Source organism: Leguminivora glycinivorella, chromosome 3 (assembly GCF_023078275.1).
Source record: "Leguminivora glycinivorella isolate SPB_JAAS2020 chromosome 3, LegGlyc_1.1, whole genome shotgun sequence".
NCBI classification, from domain to species: Eukaryota; Metazoa; Arthropoda; class Insecta; order Lepidoptera; family Tortricidae; genus Leguminivora; species Leguminivora glycinivorella.
Window position 1 is genome coordinate 7,169,274 of NC_062973.1, and position 20,132 is coordinate 7,189,405.

General features: G+C 36.1%; 1 protein-coding gene across 1 annotated transcript; it reads right to left on the reverse strand.

The window, feature by feature from the left end:
* Window positions 1-5,784: 5,784 nt before the first annotated feature.
* Window positions 5,785-16,618, reverse strand: LOC125224782 (sorting nexin-4-like). Its single transcript, XM_048128233.1, has 10 exons — window positions 16,451-16,618; window positions 16,263-16,369; window positions 15,071-15,209; window positions 14,395-14,569; window positions 13,878-14,016; window positions 12,526-12,653; window positions 12,124-12,286; window positions 10,538-10,699; window positions 8,461-8,575; window positions 5,785-6,552 (listed from the first exon to the last, which is right to left on the reverse strand). The coding sequence occupies exons 1-10, from the start codon at window positions 16,526-16,528 to the stop codon at window positions 6,502-6,504; spliced, it is 1,257 nt and encodes a 418-aa protein (XP_047984190.1). The 5' UTR covers window positions 16,529-16,618; the 3' UTR covers window positions 5,785-6,501.
* Window positions 16,619-20,132: the final 3,514 nt, after the last annotated feature.

Sequence of the window (20,132 nt, forward strand, 5' to 3'; positions counted from 1 at the left end):
ACTTATTGTAAATATTACGTTGCTCTTTCTTTTATGCGGGGGGCTTCGCCCCCCGAGCCTCCCTTTATTTGCTCTTAAGGGTCACAAGCAAACCCTATCCCAACTTATTTTAAATACTACGTTGATCCTTCTTTTTTGCGGGGGGCTTCGCCCCCCGAGCCCCCCTTTATTTGCTCTGAAGGGTCTCAAGAAAACCCTATCCCAACTTATTTTAAATATTACATTGATCTTTCTTTTATGCGGGGGGCCTCGCCCCCCGAGCCCCCCTTTATTTGCTCTTAAGGGTCACAAAAAAACCCTATCCCAACTTATTTTAAATACTACGTTGGTCCTTCTTTTTTGCGGGGGGCTTCGCCCCCCGAGCCCCCCATTATTTGCTCTGAAGGGTCTCAAGAAAACCATATCCCAACTTATTTTAAATATTACGTTGATCTTTCTCCCCTTTATTTGCTCTGAAGGGTCTCAAGAAAACCCAACTTATTTTAAATATTACGTTGATCTTTCTTTTATGCGGGGGCTTCGCCCCCCGAGCCCCCCTTTATTTGCTCTGAAGGGTCACAAGAAAACCCTATCCCAACTTATTTTAAATACTACGTTGATCCTTCTTTTTTGCGGGGTGCTTTGCCCCCCGAGCCCCCCTTTATTTGCTCTGAAGGGTCACAAGAAAACCCTAATCCAACTTATTTTAAATACTACGTTGATCTTTTTAGTAGTTCCAGTTCATATCTTCCGACTCCATCATCAGACCTTGAAACCTAATCGTAACTAGTCAAAGTTCATTACAAGACTTTTCTAAGAAACCTAAAAACAGCTATGATACGATGTTCCATCATGTAGTTCCAGTTCATATCTTCCAGCTCCATCATCAGACCTTGAAACCTAATCGTAGTCAAAGTTCATTACAAGACTTTTCTAAGAAACCCAAAAACAGCTATGATACGATGTTCCATCATGTAGTTCCAGTTCATATCTTCCGGCTTCATCATCAGACCTTGAAACCTTATCGTAGTCAAAGTTCATTATAAGACTTTTCTAAGAATCCCAAAAACAGCTATGATACGATGTTCCATCATGTAGTTCCAGTTCATATCTTCCGGCTTCATCATCAGACCTTGAAACCTTATCGTAGTCGAAGTTCATTACAAGACTTTTCTAAGAAACCCAAAAACTGCTATGATACGATGTTCCATCATGTAGTTCCAGTTCATATCTTCCGGCTCCATCATCAGACCTTGAAACCTAATCGTAGTCAAAGTTCATTACAAGACTTTTCTAAGAAACCCAAAAACAGCTATGATACGATGTTCCATCATGTAGTTCCAGTTCATATCTTCCGGCTCCATCATCAGACCTTGAAACCTAATCGTAGTCAAAGTTCATTACAAGACTTTTCTAAGAAACCCAAAAACAGCTATGATACGATGTTCCATCATGTAGTTCCAGTTCATATCTTCCAGCTCCATCATCAGACCTTGAAACCTAATCGTAGTCAAAGTTCATTACAAGACTTTTCTAAGAAACCTAAAAACAGCTATGATACGATGTTCCATCATGTAGTTCCAGTTCATATCTTCCAGCTCCATCATCAGACCTTGAAACCTAATCGTAGTCAAAGTTCATTACAAGACTTTTCTAAGAAACCCAAAAACAGCTATGATACGATGTTCCATCATGTAGTTCCAGTTCATATCTTCCAGCTCCATCATCAGACCTTGAAACCTAATCGTAGTCAAAGTTCATTACAAGACTTTTCTGAGAAACCCAAAAACAGCTATGATACGATGTTCCATCATGTAGTTCCAGTTCATATCTTCCGGCTTCATCATCAGACCTTGAAACCTTATCGTAGTCAAAGTTCATTATAAGACTTTTCTAAGAAACCCAAAAACAGCTATGATACGATGTTCCATCATGTAGTTCCAGTTCATATCTTCCGGCTTCATCATCAGACCTTGAAACCTTATCGTAGTCGAAGTTCATTACAAGACTTTTCTAAGAAACCCAAAAACTGCTATGATACGATGTTCCATCATGTAGTTCCAGTTCATATCTTCCGGCTCCATCATCAGACCTTGAAACCTAATCGTAGTCAAAGTTCATTACAAGAATTTTCTAAGAAACCCAAAAACAGCTATGATACGATGTTCCATCATGTAGTTCCAGTTCATATCTTCCGGCTCCATCATCAGATCAGTTCAACAGTACCATATTATTGTATTGTCATCAGAACTACATACAGCTTCCAATTTTCATTACGCTACGATCCTTGGAAGATGGTTAAATTAGCCTCCTTAGATTCCATTACATAGTTAGTTACATACACGACGACCTAATAAAAGCGTGTTAAAAAGAAATATATCACAGTGAAAAACTGAATAATCTTCATGAAACCTAGAATCAGAGCGGTCCACACTTCCTTATCCATTGCGAAGTATTCACACGACTGGGAATTATTTGCAGGCTGCGTATATTAAAAATTAAAATTAAATTGCAATCAATTATATCGCAACTAAGTTCTGCCCGCGATATTACCTGCGTAGATGACATACCATACTCTTCCATTAGTATGATTACTGGAGTCAGTAATAATGATATTTTAGTAAATAATGTAAATATATGGTGCTATGAAGTCATTGCACTAGTGCGAAGATTCGTACTTTACGTGCCTATGTCGAAACTTCAAGGGCCATATTCTACTGAAAACGTCGTACGATACACGAGCAAAGAGAAAATTCGTAACTCGAATCCTGGCCCGGCTGGCTTTTCAACAAAAACAAACAGTCGGACGTCTAAATATAGGTAAATAATATACAATACTAGCTTTTGCCCGCGGCTTCGCTCGCATTAGAAAGAGACAAAAAGTAGCCTATGTCACTCTCCATCCCTTCAACTATCTCCACTTAAAAAATCACGTCAATTCGTCGCTCCGTTTTGCCTTGAAAGGCGGACAAACAAACAGACACACACACTTTCCCATTTATAATATTAGTATAGAAGTATAGATACGAGTATACTTAGCACGTGTATTGGGATTGATGGCAATATTTATTATTAAAGGTCAACACGGAGTTTACGGTAGATATTATTAGATTTATAAAAACCAATCGTTTGTCTTTTTATAGATCTTGAATGAAAAAAAAAATACAATGCATAGGTAAGTAAAACTTGTTTAAGTATATGTAAAATTTGTTTATTTTATACCTTCTTCACGTTAGCAATAAAGATTTACAATAAGAAATAAATACTTTCGCAATAAAGAAAACGAATGTAATCAACAAAAATATATTAGCGCATTTATTGTATATGCTAAGTTACATAAATTGTCATTAGCCGGGTCCACACCGACCGAGCAGCCTCTCAAGCCAATGCCTCGCGCGCTAAACGTCCGTGATCTTTTTTGAACAGCTGACTGAGGGCCGCCATCTTGCATAGCAAATCGGCGTGCGCGCATAAGCACGGACTTTTGCGCGCGAGACTGTTTGGTTAGTGTGGACTCGGCTATTGCGTAGCGCCAATTTTATAAAAATCTCTGTTTAAATATAATAGGGTATAGATAAACATGATATATTACGTAGGTATCGTGTTTGTTCTTGTAATGTACATTAATTGTTTATTAAAACAGAACACAAAATAAAAACTTACTGATTTGGAGTTTGTGTCTAAACCAGAATAGTTGAGTATTGAATTCTGGAATCATTTAAATTACCATAATAATAAACCAAGATATAAGTTTTGATTCGAAACTCTTCAAAGTCTGCCTTTTTTAACCAAACACGGGAATTCAATACATTTCTCAATTAATTATCTATAAATATAACAATCTACGGAAACTATACTAAGATTCTCCTTAATTAAAATAAGAATAATTACCGAAATATCTAGTCTTTTTCAATTAAACAAATACAAATGACAATGAGCATGTAAAGAGGTATATTACTGGAATATGATCATTTGCTTCGCAAATGTGTAGCAACCAAACAATACTAATTATATTTGAATGATTTTATGAAAATGAATAAAAATCTATTGAAATGTGGTCAATACCTACAGGTGTGCAATGCGGGGATTATTGTGGCTGGTTCTTTTTATACTTGCTATTAGTGGTAAACATATGAACTTTCAATAAACACTGATCATTGTTTAAACATGCCAAATGTGAAGGCCAGGCCCACTTCTCCCTAAGACTCACTTACCCGTATTGACCTTACAAAATGGACTGAAATTTGGCGAGTCCGCTTCGTTAATGATTCGAACATTATACAACTCCCTTACAACAAAATTGAACTAGATTTAAAAATAAATGAGACAATTTACAATAAAACTAGCATTGACATCTAATTTTTCTTACAAAGTGAGATATAAAAACTACTTTTCATTCGAGTTAAGAAAACGGCATTTAATATCATATTTCACTAAACGTTCACTTCTGAGATTTCTCATAATCATACAAAAACTTAGCACTAATCTTTTCAGTTTTTGAAAGTTAAAATAATTAAATATCTTCAAGTTTTTTTCATGCCTAAACTATATAGCAACTATGTTTTTACAGGCATGGCAGGGATATTAATATATAATATTAAAAAAAAAAACTATAACAAAAGCAAGCATATAGCAAGCTCTTAGAACAATTGTTCCCTTTGATAATTTCCAAATTAGGACATTTCGTTTTCAATCTTTGCAAGCACTAGTTAACTTTGCAACTTCAAAATACTATTTTGATAAAAATATGTATCAACAACCTTAACGTGCAAGCATTAAAGTCGTGAATACATATTTTTGTCTATATGTAATACCTTGACTGTACAGTCAACCAATTGGAACCCTAGGCCACTGTAGAACCATGTCATAATGACGTTATAAATCAGATTGTAAGAAATCTCTTACTGCTTGTCCAATTGGTTTACTGTACATTCAGGATTTCGGTTCACATCTAAAATCTGTCTACTTTTTCTCCGAGCTAACGTACCTTAAGAAAGAAAAATGGGTATATTTTTTTAAACTACCGGTAAAATGGGGTTGCTTTGATTCGTGGGGTAACATTGATGACCGATTTTTGAAAAATAAGATAAGTTTTATTTATTTAAACTTTTCGCAACTGTGCAAAAAGGTAATCTTATGGTGCAAAAAGCGGATTTAATGCAACACTAAATATTTGTGTCATTTTCCAACAAAACGTCCCACTGTCGATTTATGTAAGGACTTATTATGATCAGTTACTAAAGATACAAGCAAAAATCGTTAGCGACAAATTGGGACGTTTCACTAAAACTTTACACATTTTATGATGTAGTTGACTTTTCATAAATAGACGTTTCGAAAAAAAAATTGCCTAGTTTAAAAAATCAAAGTAACCCCAGTTTACACTGACAAACCGTTTGCCAGACCAGAGTACATTTTGTAGTATATAGCTCAAGCGACTTGTTGGTTTATACCTTTAGATATTTGCACTTTGATGACTTTGGCCGTGAATGGCCTATATTAAACATGTATGAGGGGAGAATCAATAATCTATTCTTTATACTACCAAGGCTACAGTTATTGCATCCAACAAGGCAAATTGTCATGCGAAGGCAGATATGTACTCACCTAACTGCGGAAAAGGTTATTTCATATATCGTCACTACTTTAAAAAAATCTCGTATCTAATATCGGTATATAATATCTCACGCTGTTCCTCAAAGTTAAAACGCAGTAAGTCTATATGCATTCCATACATACTTACTACAATTTTCTTTTCATTGACAGACGAAGATACAAGTTTTTTTAAAAGTAGTGACGATATGTATTTATATATAAATATATTTACACTGGCTTTTTGGATAAGTAATAAGACTATATCATACTGAGAATGATACAATTATGTTTTTACAAGTGTCTAAAAACAATGTGTGTCATTTCATTAAAATTAATCCAGGTAAATTAAAAAAAATATGTATGTATGTAAATATTTTATAACATGCTTAAAATCAAAATTCAGTATGAGTTGTGGGTAAAAAATATTATAACAAGACAGGACTTTATTGCCATATTATTAAGGTTGTGAATAGGTGTCTGTCTGATAAATTGCTTAGATTGATATTTTTATTCTTGACTGTTTAATATAATATAATATTCATGATGTGTTAGTAATTGTGTTGAATTATAGTTAAAGGTCTATTTTTTGTCTCTTACCATAAAGACGAGATTTGCTTGTATCTTGATATATCTGTTAAAGCCCCTTTATGACAAGCGACGAAGAGGGCCTTTTAACTTAGAAACAACACAGTTTTAGATTTATTTTATTAAATCAAAAAAGAATCTAACTGAAATACGTATTCATTGAAAAATCCACCATCGGGTACTTTATCATTAGGATCTAACAGAACTGCTTCAAATATTTGGTAAGCACCTTAAAATAATGACTTTACCAATGTGACCATTCATTCCGAATCTTTGGTACCGCCTCACCTTAACTCAAATGAACTACGCTTTGGGGTAACCTGTACAGTTGGTGTGTCACGTTCAGGGCATGTTCTGGAGGCATTCCTTTATTTGGGTCCACGCTTGGAGATTCTAGAAAGAACGAAGGATATTTAAATGAACTAATATTGCAGTAAGTATATTTTGTTTATGCAATTAATGCCTTAGCTTCGTAAGGGCCACCATAGTTAGTTTTCCCATTTTGAATTTGAACCTTGTTCTATAAGTAAATTGGTGCGAATTTCGTTTGTTTCAAAAATCAATGTATCAATGGAAATTCTACTTTATTTGGTTCATGAAAGATTCAAATTAGATTGCAACAATATGTACATTGTAATGTACATTGGGCCTTACGAGGTTAGGCACTGTTCCACCATGCGAGTGAGTGAGCTATCAGCGATAGAAACCGAACAAAAAATAGTTGCTCCCGTGATAAATGAGAGAGCGAGCGATTTATAGCTCATCGCCCAGCGGCGAACTGTAACTCGCTAGCGCTATCATCGCTTCTCTTTTATTTACACGGAGCGAATATCTTTTGTTTGTTTCTATCAGCGTTCGAAAATATCCGATATTTATAATAAATATCAAAATATCGGATATTTATGATATATATCGGATATATATCAACTTTGATATATATATCCATTTTGTATGGAAGGCATATTATTATTTTGTTGCATTATTTATGAATACTACTTTAGATAAGGAAAAATCTACTAAAAAACATAACATTTAGTAGAAAAAGAGTAACAAACACATAAAAACTATATTTTTAACAATGTAATTTTTTTTTACCATTTTTGTATGGCAATAATTATAAAACAAATGATATTATATCGGATATTTATACCCATTGATATATATCGTCGAACACGGCTGGATATATATCCGATATACATCGGATATATATCTTGATATATATCCATTGATATATATCCTCGAACCCTGGTTTCTATAGCCGGTAGCTCATAGCTTACTCGTTTTTGGTGAGAGTAGCGCCTAAGGCATTAGATACGCCTCATAACAATTTGTTTTCTTTCTAAAGTTGTGCGCTTTTCTACATTTCTTTCGTAGTAAACTTTATGAAAATTGGAATCAAAGAAAATATGCAAAACTTTGTAACAGTTTGTATCTTATAATAGGCGAGGCGACTAAAAGAAAACTAATTAGCGTCAGTTAGATTATCAAAGAATTTTAGACACGTATTTTTTCTTTTTTCTCGTAAACGAAAAATGACGACGGTACAGTGCGTTGAAGTTTCGCGTGACGTCACACCTAGGTACAATTTTTACTTAGAAGTGACGTCACAAGCCCCCACTCCGGAACTTTGATGCTCTATATCTTTGTATTTTTTCATTAATTAGAAAAAGCGAAAAATATGTGTTCAGCATTTTTGGACGATCTAACTGACGGACTAAACAGAATGCCATTTTTTTATGTAGCCGTCATATTATGAGTTGTATTGTATGACTAGAAGTGCAATTCCCGAAGTGCAAGTAGTTTGTATGAAACCTTCCTTTTTTGTTACCAGATTTCTATACATTTTCGGTAACAATAACCTAACCACAAAATTAAAATTTTGAAAAAACCCCCGACCGCGACTTAGTAGACCGATTTTCATGAAACATCTCTAAGAACACTCCCGACTAACTCAGCTTTCAAACAAAAAAAAAACTAAATCGAAATTGGTTCATCCGTTCAGACAGACAGACAGAAAGACAGACAGACAGACAGACACGTCAATAACACCCCGTCGTTTTTGCGTCGGGGGTTAAAAAAGGAAAGTTTCATACAATCAACCTAGGACATTTTGGGAAACCTAGTGGATCTTGCTGAGCATCATGGACTCTATCAGCCTACCAATTATTATCCAAATCGCAGACGTGATCCAAATGTAAGAACTTAACGGGAATTGCACAGAAAGTGCTTGTGTGACTAGAAATAAACTAATTTTGTTAGAAGTGTTAAACGTGGTTTTATTAACAAATTAGATTGTCTTACCTTTTTCGCGGCTTTAACTTGTAATGATATGAAGCCGACCAGTGACTCGTGGAGGTCTTTGTCTTTTTGCTTTTGGAAATGTTCTATTTCTATAGCAGCTTTTTTTGAAAACTCTCTGAAACAACAATTATTTTGTTTACTACATCATGCAACACTGTCTTACTTAAAAAACCTATTTTCTAGGATTTGTGAGGCTACGTTCACAATTTTCATCCGAAGTGATAATGAAACCACAGTTTCATAAATAAATAAATAAATTTCTCGTTTAAAAGTATCTTATACTTTTAAACGAGCAATTCTTGTATATTTATTTATTTATACCGACGATCTCGGAAACCGCTCTAACGATTTCGCTGAAATTTGTTATGTGGGGGTTTTCGGGGGTGAAAAATCGATCTAGCGTAGCCTTAGATCCCGGAAAACGCGAATTTTCGAGTTTTCATGTGTTTTTCTTTCGCGTTAGTAAACGTAAAATATGGTCGTTAATTTCGCCGCGCGCGCATCGATTCCGCTTAGCTCAGTCGTACGAGGTCGGTCTAATGTACGCAGATAGATCGTAGGTGTCAGGTTTTCGAATCCCGGCCAGAAAACAAGTTTTTGTTTTTTGTCTTTTTTTTGTTTTTTAACCGCCTTCCAAATCTCAAGGGAAGGGGTTCTCAATTCGTCTGTATTTTTCTTTGTTTTTTTTTTTTATTATTTTTAATGTTTGTTCCTCGATATCTCCGTCGTTACTGAACCGATTTTGTAAATTTTTTTTTGATTGAATGTATATGCATACAGATTGGTCCCATTTTTCTCAGAACCCAGTTCTGATGATGGGATCCTAGAGAAATCGAGGGAACTCCTCAAATCTGAAAGGCATACATATGGTGATTTTTGTGTTTTTAAAGGAACAGCATGCGTTTACGTACGGAACAGTAACATTTGGTGCAGTGGAACTCCTGATGATGGTCAGAATGGAACTCCTCAAATCTGAACGGCACACTTATATTGACTTTGGTATTTTTATAAGAACAGCATGCACTTACGTCCAGAACAGTGACATTTGGTGCAGTGGAACTGCTGATGATGGTCAGAATGGAACTCGTCAAATCTGAACGGCACACTTATAGTGACTTTGGTATTTTTATAAGAACAGCATGCACTTACGTCCAGAACAGTGACATTTGATGCAGTGGATCTGCTGATGGAGAGTGAGCCGCCCCTGGTTAGAGTTCCGTTCTTCGTAGACTAAGTACTTCTAAGTACTTCAGAATCATCCAAATTTCAAAATTGGTTCAGAAATGACGCAGATATCGAATAACAAACATTAAAAAATATACAGACGAATTGATAACATAATCCAACATTTGAAAGTATTTATCACCAGAAGCCCAAAGGAAGGCGGTTTTTTTTCTTAAAAATTATGTATTTATAAGAGTTTTTTTTTTATCTAAAGGCGTGATATATTAAAATAGAACTGAGCGAAGCTCGGTCGCCCAGATATTGATATAAATTAGAGGACCGGTCTCGCTAGGTCATTTAAATTTTCTCATCCTAAGTTACTAAGACAGTTGCTAGCCTACACTATCTAAATTAGTACTTGCTCAAGGTCTCGTTTGGCTTTCTCAATGTTCTCCTTTCCTTGTCTATACTATATCCGGGTTAGTACCACCGAATATGAGATATGAGGCGAAATTTCCACTACGCAAATCTTTCATCATCCCAAGTTATTAAGAAACAAGAGGCTGTGTAACTCTACACTATCTAAACTAATACCAAAGACATATGTAACTCCGTATAGACGGATAAAGTCTAAGAAAAAAACGTACCTCAAAGCCATAGAGAAAAACGTACGGTGGCCTAGATGGCGTTACACCTTTGGGGAAGGCTCGGCTAGATGGCGTTAATATTAATATTTGATGTTATAACACATATCAAGCTAAGAATATGGGCCAAATTGTCAAAAATGAGGTTCAAAAGTTTTAAGCCTGTGTCGAGAGATGGCAATCTATGCACTGTGATTACACATTTTACTTTGACAGTAACTCTCTATAATACTCGATCCTCTTTGCTAATACTAAACTAGAATACTCACTCCAGGTCTCGCTTGGCTTTCTCAATATTCTCCTTGTCCTGCTGTATCTTTGCATCGAGTGCTCTCGTGGCGTGGTCGCGTACAATGTCCGGGTCAGTGCCACCGAACAGACGAGACATGAGTCCTGACTTGCCCGCTGCCGCGCGGTTGCGTTCTGCTATCCTGATAAACAAAGGAATAATTAATAATAACATTGCTATAACTAGAATCAAAATATGACAAGACCATTGCAGTTGGTTTGTAAATAATAGTGAATATAAATAAAAGACTCAGACCGAGATAATAAAGACCCTCATAACACCTTGGCAACGTATAGCAAGCTCCGACCATACACGTTCGACAGTCAGTCTTTATTCAAACTAAATTAATAGCAGTCAGCATTATTGTCCCAGATTTGTAAGAACCTCTTTTTGACACATGACAGCGTCCACAATACGTAAACTCGCGCAACCTTATGAAATTTTAAATAAAATCCTGTAATAATATTTAAAAATTTCAAGTACTTAAAAACAATATTTCGCTTACTTTAAACATAATCTAGCACATGTTACATTTTTGCGGATCTTCGTTAGTGAGTATTTTACGATATTAATTTATCACGCAGGATTTACTTATTATGTCATTTATCATTCATTTTTATTTTTAAACTAATGCTGTGGCAGAGTCTGTCATTTAGATTCAAATAACATTTCAGTAAGTGGAGAGAAATCGTATATTTGTTTAAGCGCCTCCTTGTACATAGGGCCTCGATCAACCAATTCGAAATTAATCGTTAGATTTGGCAAACATTACGTCTTAGCCACATCGCAACATACTTCAAAACAAATGTGTCAAAAATGTGAACTTACAAATCCGGGACAATATGTGTAATGTGTATGCGTTCTGTGACTTTCGAGTTAGTGAGTCAATGTCAAGGTAGTGAGGCAACGGCAATCCTAGCTAAATAGTTACGTTACGAGCGTGTGCTCGGATATGGCTTGCAAAGCCGAACTTGGTCTTGAAAACTGTCGCAGGTGGGGCAGTAAAGTTGTCCAGAACCATTGTGGGGGTGATTATAGGAGGGTTTCGGCCGAGATTTCCGTATCTGACGCTTCGTGTCAAGCTCAATGAGACGAGCGTCTTCAAAGTCTTTGACGCTTTTAATACCAGAGCGCCATTTTGGCCGCTGAGAAGCGTACTCCTCCCATTTTTCAGGTGGTGTTCTGCAGGCAATTACGGCCCAGCCACGACATCGGTCTAAGCGCGACAGCGGTGAGCGGCAGCCATAGGTGCGAATGAAAAACAAAATCAATTCTCTTACAAAATGTAATTTAATGGATGACTGTTATTGGCTTTCTTATACGTAAGCAGTAGTATGTCTTAGTTATATTTACGTCTGTTGTTAGCTGAATACCAATAAAATAAATAAATAAAAAAAAGTCTCATCGCTGTGTCTCGCTTCAATGTATGGCCGCCGCTCACCGCTGTCACGCTTAAACCAATGTCGTGGCTGAGCGGTTAGGTGGCGTTTAAGCATGTCCTTGTAACGCTGCCCACCTTGTTTCCGTTTTCCAGCTGATAGCTGGGAGTAGATAGGTTATAGTTACCGATTAGCAAGCGTGTCGTGAGCAAGTTCCGTCGCTCGCTGTAAAGCTTCGTGGTTATGTGCGAGTTGTTGGAGGGCGCACGCATAAAACAGGTACTCTTTTAGCTGGTCCGCTAGTTGTTCCTCATCCTCGGCCACCGCGTCGATACCTTCTGCTATTGAATCTGAAAAAACATCCCTTTTATTTCTTACAACATAGCAAAAATTTACAAAAAAACACTTACACTAAGAATCTTACAAATAAAAACTTATACTACTTATCTACAAATAAAAAAATTGGCTCAAATCGTCGCCAGTGGGTAAGGTGGCCGCATTTCCCTGCTGGATAGCTATACTACGCGCTAGGCCAGAACGGTCGTCGTAAATTTTCAGAAAGAAATCATAAAAAGCAGTTTTAGTGTACCGAAATAGTGTCCAGCTTTCTGCAAGCCATCGCCCATGTCTTTCTCGACGACACTCCATTCGCTGAACAGCTTGCCGTACGCCGCGTGCAGCTTACACACTGCATAGTTCTTCTCGATTATTTTAGACCTGAAAAGTATTCATAATATTATTAAAGGCCAGTGCCAGGCCAGGACCAGTGTCCTAGTGGTCCCATCAAAAGCACATAATTATTAATAAGTTACTAACGTAACAGATCCTTCACTTGCCCGCTAAACGACAAATACCTACGCTTTATTTGCCTAATACTAATAAGTTACTACGTAAAACTCAGAAGAATAGTAGGTACGTGCCACGCGACTACACAGGCGGGTGCACGGCGCCCGTCGGCCACTTGTTCATTCGAATGAATGGCTAGCGTGTAGGTACTTCACGCGCGACCGCGAGCGAGTGACGCAGGCCTGCCAAAAACGAGTATGCGATGAGCTCGGTATCGGATAAAATATAGTCGCTCCCGTGTACATATAAGAGACACGATGATAGCGCGAGCGAGTTATAGTTCGTCGCCGAACGATGAATTAATCGCTCACTCTCTTTCGTTTGCTGGGACCAGTTACTACGAGCAAAGACATATTATGTAACTCCGTATAGACAGATAAAGTCTAAAGCTGAGTTTAGACCAGCAAGTTATTGCTGCAAGTTTTGAGACGCAACTATAGGTAAGAGTGAGTGGCAAATATCTGCATCTCTTTCTTGCATATACTTCTGTCTCAAAACTTGCAGCAATAACTTGCACGTTTAAACTCAGTTTAAGAAAAAAACGTACCTCAAAATCATACAGAAAAAGGTATGGTCACCTAGATGGCCTTTGGGGGATGCTCGGCTAGATGGCGCTAATATTAATATTTGACATTTTAACACATATATTATCAAGCTAAGAATATGGGCCAAATTGTCAAAACTGAGGGTCAAAAGTTTTAAGCTTGTGTCGAAAGATGGCAATCTAAGCACTGTGATTACACATTTTACTTTGACAATAACTCTCTATAATACTCGATCCTCTTTGCTACGAGTAAGTCTTAGTTAAAACTATGAACATGGGCATCAAGTAATGTAACATTAACATTATTCCGAATTTTCGATAAGGTTTGCGATGGGGTTGGTTCAAAGAGATATGCAGAATTTATTTAAGGCAAGAGACCGTTTGGCGACTATCAATGCGTAAGGATGAATAACCGTTTCCTATGCAGGTGAGTGTTTACTTTTAGAAATAAAATATCATGCCTCATTCAACGCGTAATCTTCCTCTAATATAACAGTTTTTTATCAGATTAAAATCTATTTACTGGAAAAAATAACTTTTACATTACAAACCTAGTATAAAGGAAATTTCCTAAGTTAGTTTCCAGTTGCTTCCCATAGTTTTTGACACTTTCTATTTCCGGGTCCGGTTTCTTTAGTCTGATTGACACTGACAGTGATTTCAGCTTATTCTCCGCTTGTAGTAGGTATCCTGAAAACGAGTAAAAACTTCATTCACGTCTCTAAACAGTGAAATTAAGATTCTAATTCTTAATAGAATACAAAATTTTTGACAAAGGCAAACAAAGGAAAGGGAAGGAAGAATGAAACGAGGCTGTTAGCCTAGGTACTCATAAACTATGCACTGTGGTGTATACTGTCTCTGTTGTTTCTCGTGTCCTGCTGAGAATCACAATCTCACGTAATTTGTCTCTATTTTTTGTGGTCATAAGTCAAGCCTGCCTGAGCCTGTGTGCAGCCTAGTAGAAGATATGATTCTACAGTCCGGCGCAGAGTCAGTCACCTAATGACCTAAAACTGATGTTTTTTTTTAATTGTGGGATTCATAATTATAAATTCAGGTACATACCACTATCAGTGATTGTTTCCCGCCAGTGCTCCTGCTGCAGAAAGCTGATAAACTGATCATCAAAGCTGAGTCGAGGATGTGAAGCCACACGAAGCAGGAAGTTTTCTAACCCGGCCCGCCGCCGCTCTACAAACTCTGGGTCTGTGGTGTCAGATTTTCGCCAGGCATATAAAACCTAGAATTTGAGAAGCAATATCTTAGGAGACTTAATTATAAATAGAAGACTTTGTTGTCAATGTTGCAGTTCATTCAAAATATGTTTAAAAAAATTGACAATTTTGTTCACATAGCTGCAAATTTGAGTTGCAGCAGTCAACAGTTGATGTGCTCTTCATGTCTTGGGTGAAAATAAAGAAATATAATATATGCTTGTGTACAAAATTAGTTGTATATTCATATCATGAAAGATTTGGCAACATTCATCGCAATTCATTATTTAGTATAAATAGATGTTTCAATGCTAATATGTATAATACCTAGTATTGTTTTTTAGTTTGAAGTGTAAATTGTATACCCAGGTCAATGTTGTTAACTTACTCATGTCATTAGTGAACAAAATTTATACCCGCTATCAAAATACACCAGTATACTTGTATTATGTATAGGTTCAAATTATACTGGCAAAGAGTAAGACTAGGCTGGCTAGATGGCTTATGGAGGTTTCATGATTAGTTACCCTTTTCTCAGGCAGTGGAGGCACCACACAGTGGGGATATGTCACTAGCAGGTAGTCATGTATCTGTTCAAACTCCGTGTACCTCCGCCAGATGGTACTGATCTTAGATTGTACTAGTTTGTAGTCGGGATCTGTTACTCTACAAACAAATAAAACAAATTAGTTGTGTGATAAGAATACATTGCATAATCTGAGCAGTATTATAAAGATATCTAATTTCTTCTTGAGGATGAGACATAAGGTTAGTGTGTTAGTTTCTGTATAATGCTAGTATGCATCCATTTGAAGAGATTTTAAATAAACCTTTACAGAACTTTTCCTTTTTCCATATTGTCTAAATAATATACATACATACATACATACATACATACATACAATCACGCCTGTATCCCATAAAGGGGTAGGCAGAACACATGAAACTAGCTTAAAGCTTCAGTGCCACTCTTGGCAAATAAGGGGTTAAAAGAAAACGAAACTGTGACATTGCAGTGACATGTTGCCAGCCTCTCGCCTACACCACAATTTAACCCATATCCCATAGTCACCTCTACAACACCCACGGGAAGAAAGGGGGTGGTGAAATTCTTAACCCGTCACCACACAGGGTAAATAATATACCTACCAATATATTAAAAAAATGCAACTTGCCAATGTATGTAATACCAATTAACTTTTATTTCGTATTTAGAGGTAAGGCGTCATCCATATATTACGTCACAGTGTAAGGGGGAGGGGGGGTCATACTAAATGTGACAATCCCTGTTAAAGGGATACAAAAAAGCGTGACATAGGAGGGGGGGAGGGGTCCAAAAACCTGAAATTTGGTGTGACGTAATATGTGGATGATCCCTAAACAAGCATAATTATGTGGATGCAAACCAGCACAGTCACCTTTCTCCATTTCAAAATTATGCTAAAGTAATTAAAATTTGTGGCTTATGGTATTTTTTAATTTAGCTAGAAATTGCATAAACTTAAGTGAAATTGTCTTATATTCTTGACACATAAGTTATTGAGGTCAATGTTATTCAAACAACTTTTCATTAGAAGCAATCAACAGACTTTCAATAGGATAGTAAGTAAGTAGGAAACCCGTGTTGTATTGTACAGGAAACTCAAACAATTAACTGCTAATTGAACCACTTAACAATTATTGTAGGTGTTAATAAGCGTAATAACAGTGAAGACTTACTTCAAATCTATTAGATACACAGTGTAATGGTCCCTCACGTGTAAAGTTCCATTGGCTCGCTTCTCAGACTCCACTATTGATATATCAACGTGTTTTATCAACGTGTCCTGCGAAAAACAATAATGAAACTATGTTATGGTGAATTCCCATCCATCGAGGAGGCGTTTCAACAAAAACAACAGACAGACCTGTGACTCGTAGTCATCTAACGTTTCTATTACACTAGGCGATCTTGAAGGCTCTACTGGTGAATTTTCTGCAGACATTTTAACTACGATTCTTTGTATATTTTTATAACAATGAAATCAATTTACAATCAAAAATTGTTCATAATCATCTCATTCTCTCGTCTAATTTGGTATAATTTTACGTTTTGTGACACAGATAACTTTCACGCTCCGTTTTGTCAAATTGATCTGTCAATCCAGTTATATTATTTCTGACATTTGCCATTTGACATTCACTTACGTAACGTATTGCTTTGTATTACATTACTTCACATTCGACATTTGTATTTAATATGGGTAGATTATTTAAACATTATGAGTTAATTTTTATTTTAATTAGACCGAGTAAAGTTTCATAATTTTATTGTTGAAAGACGTTGACTAATGATGTGGAAGTGGAACGGAACGTTATCCACACTAAATAAACGTAGGAATAGATAGCCCAAGTCAGCCAACATTATGGAAATAAATGTCAGAATAGAGATGTCCTTTACCGGTCTTTACCGATTATAATATATCGGGGCTGCAAAGCCAACCAGTGTGCGTAGCCGAATGCACGAACGCTCACGATAATATTAATATCTCTTTCGTAGCTACCTATCTCTATCGCTCTTGCGTATTGGCGCAACAGAGCCAGACTACATTTCTGCGGCGTTTCGTTTCGCAGAAATGCCATTCGGCCACGGGGCCAGGAACCACTATATATTATGTGGACTATATGTGCGAGCGAGACACCAGCTCAAAGATTACCCTCTCATGTGAACACACTTTTTGGGCAATATACTTAATCCGGTTTAAAGTTTCATTCGTGCGAAAATCCAAGTTCGCAAATTGTGAACCTGTGAAACTTTTTTTATCTGCCATCTTTTTCTACTGATAACTTATTTGTGCCAGAGTACCTATAGTAAATTAATAATTTTTAAGGAAAAAAAAACCGCCGCCTTTGGGGTTCTGGTGAAAGCTACTTGCGAATGTTGGATTATGTAGAAATGTGTAGGTATTTTTCAAAAAAAACAATTCAATATCGGTCTAGTAACGACGGAGATATCGTGGAACAAACATTAAAAAAAAAACATACAGGCGACTTGAAAACCACCTTCCTTGAGAGATTTGAGGCAAGTGGCCTTTTAATTATGATAAGTGGCTTAGAACAGACAAGATGACGCTAAGGGGATTCGCTTATTATTGTTCAGAATCAAAAATATAATCATATTTTATATCTATTTTCATTATAAAGCTTAGCTGTTTCAACTTTATTTGTTTAATTTCAATCTCTGATAAAGTTGGCACACACTGTAACTACTACTACTAACTGTAACTACTTATATACCTATGTCACAGTATAATAAAGAGTACTATCGTGCAGTATGGCCACTCCAGGGTGCGTAGCCGAATGGCATAAACGCTCACGAAACGCTCACGAAACGAAACGCTAGTCGCTCTTACGTGCTCTTACGTATTGGCGCGACAGAGCCAGACTACCTTTCGCGGCGTTTCGTTTTCGTTTCGCGTCGGAGAAATGCCATTCGGCTATGGGGCCTGCTCTGTTACCTCACAGTTACCGCCTGTTAAAAACACTTAAACACTTAAATATTTACGATTTGTAATAATTATGTGATACTAGTTTACATATAGGTAAATAATGGGTAAATACTTACATTTATAGGTAAGTACACTAATTTGGTCTCTGACCAAGGGAAATATGAAATAGGCTTGTAATAATGTGATCGGAAAAAGATAAGATACAAAAAAAAAATATCATTTGTAAGATGGAAACGCGTTTTCACTGTAATCCTGTATAATTGCAGGTTTTTAAGTACATACATATTGGAAAATGTCTTAAATCTTATATTATTGTTCTCAATCTTCTGTCATTTTAAAACAACCAAGTTACCTATACTGGCATTTATAAGGAATCTGTCTGGAAAGAAACAAAGTAATAATTATTTACATTTGTATGCTTGTCCCATTGTACAGTGATTCTCTTTGTAATGCGCTTGTAAAGGTATTTTCCCAGAAAGATGAGACAGGCTCAGACAGCTAATAATATTAAAGTTGCTTTATTAACTTGAATTTGTATCTCGCTTTAAGTTAAATTCTAAAAAAGATATTTTCGTTTTCATAATAAATGAATTATTTAATTAGTATGAGAGGACAGTAACAATTTAGCTAAAATCAAACATATGTTGTATGGAAACGTAGTTTACCTATAAATTATTACAAATTAACAGCTCAAGATAAGCAAAATTTTAGACAGCAAAACATGATTTCCGAATGTTTATTAGCTAATATTATAGTAACATAATTATCATCACTGTTGGCGACTGGCTGGTGCGCGACCTCCTTCATAGTTTAAAATTATGTCACTTTCAAAAACTGTCCTCATGTTATGAAATAGAATCAATCGGCAGTCAGTCTGCCTTCTGTCACGAAACTAAGCTTGTGTTTGTTTACCAATAATTAAAATTAGTGCATTTATTACATGTTTTCATCATTTCACGTCAATAATAACAGTCCACAACCCCGCTAGCTATCAATCACTATTTATTGACAGTATTTATTAATTTTCACTACTTTCCGCGCTACTATAACGCCGAATGGTGCTTAGGACAAAGACATTAACTATCTTTTCCTAGGATATATATATGTAGGAAACAGATAGCACCGGGCTATATGTAGGATGGAAGTGATGGACTAAATACTAAGTACTGGGGGCCGATTTTTGAATCTCACGTCGTTCGAATTCAGAAAATTGTCACCGAAAATAGTAGGCAATTCACCGTGACAATTTTCTGAATTTCGATTCGAACGCCGTGAGATTCAAAAATCGGCCCCCTGATTTAAACTTTCACGATTTTTTATTATTCTGTTTTAACACTAACCTTTACTCTGCTTTTTTTTTAGTATGAATAGGTAGACGTTTGACCACGATCACACCTGGTGGTAAGTGCAACGTCGGAGGTCAGTGTTTAAAACATAATAATACGCGATTAAGTCCCGTAGGCAAATATTTGTTAACAAGTAAATAAAATGTAAAAAAAAAACACTTACACACAGGATTAGATAAACATTCTAAAAGAAATCTGATTTTCAGAGTATCATGTATTTGCATGTATTTCGAAGGCATTTTCCACTCTAAGCGCCCTTCAATGTTGAAGCTTATATTTTAGGCCCTTTGAAACGCCGAAGCTAGTAATTTGATTCATCATCTATTCAACGTTTTATTTACTTAGTAATCGCATTATTAATGCTTTGCATCTTTTGTGAATATATTTATGGCTTAAGTTTGGTTACAATGACATTTTGTGTCATTTTCCATCAAAAGGGTTCTTATTGTCGCTTGTCATAAGGCGCTTCTTTCATAATCATTTTAATATGATATCGTCTTCATCGACTTTAAATAAAATAATTTTTAAGAAAAAAAAAACCGTCGCCTTTCGGGTTCTGGTGAAAGCTACTTGCGAATGTTGGATTATGTAGAAATGTGTAAGTATTTTTTAAAACTGCTTTTAATGCTTTAATTATTAGATGGAAACACAAATGAATATACGTATAACGTTAAGGTTTGAGGAGTTTCCTCAATTCCTCATGAATCCGATTATATTATAAGAAATCGAAGCTTGACAAACTTTGACTTCAAAAC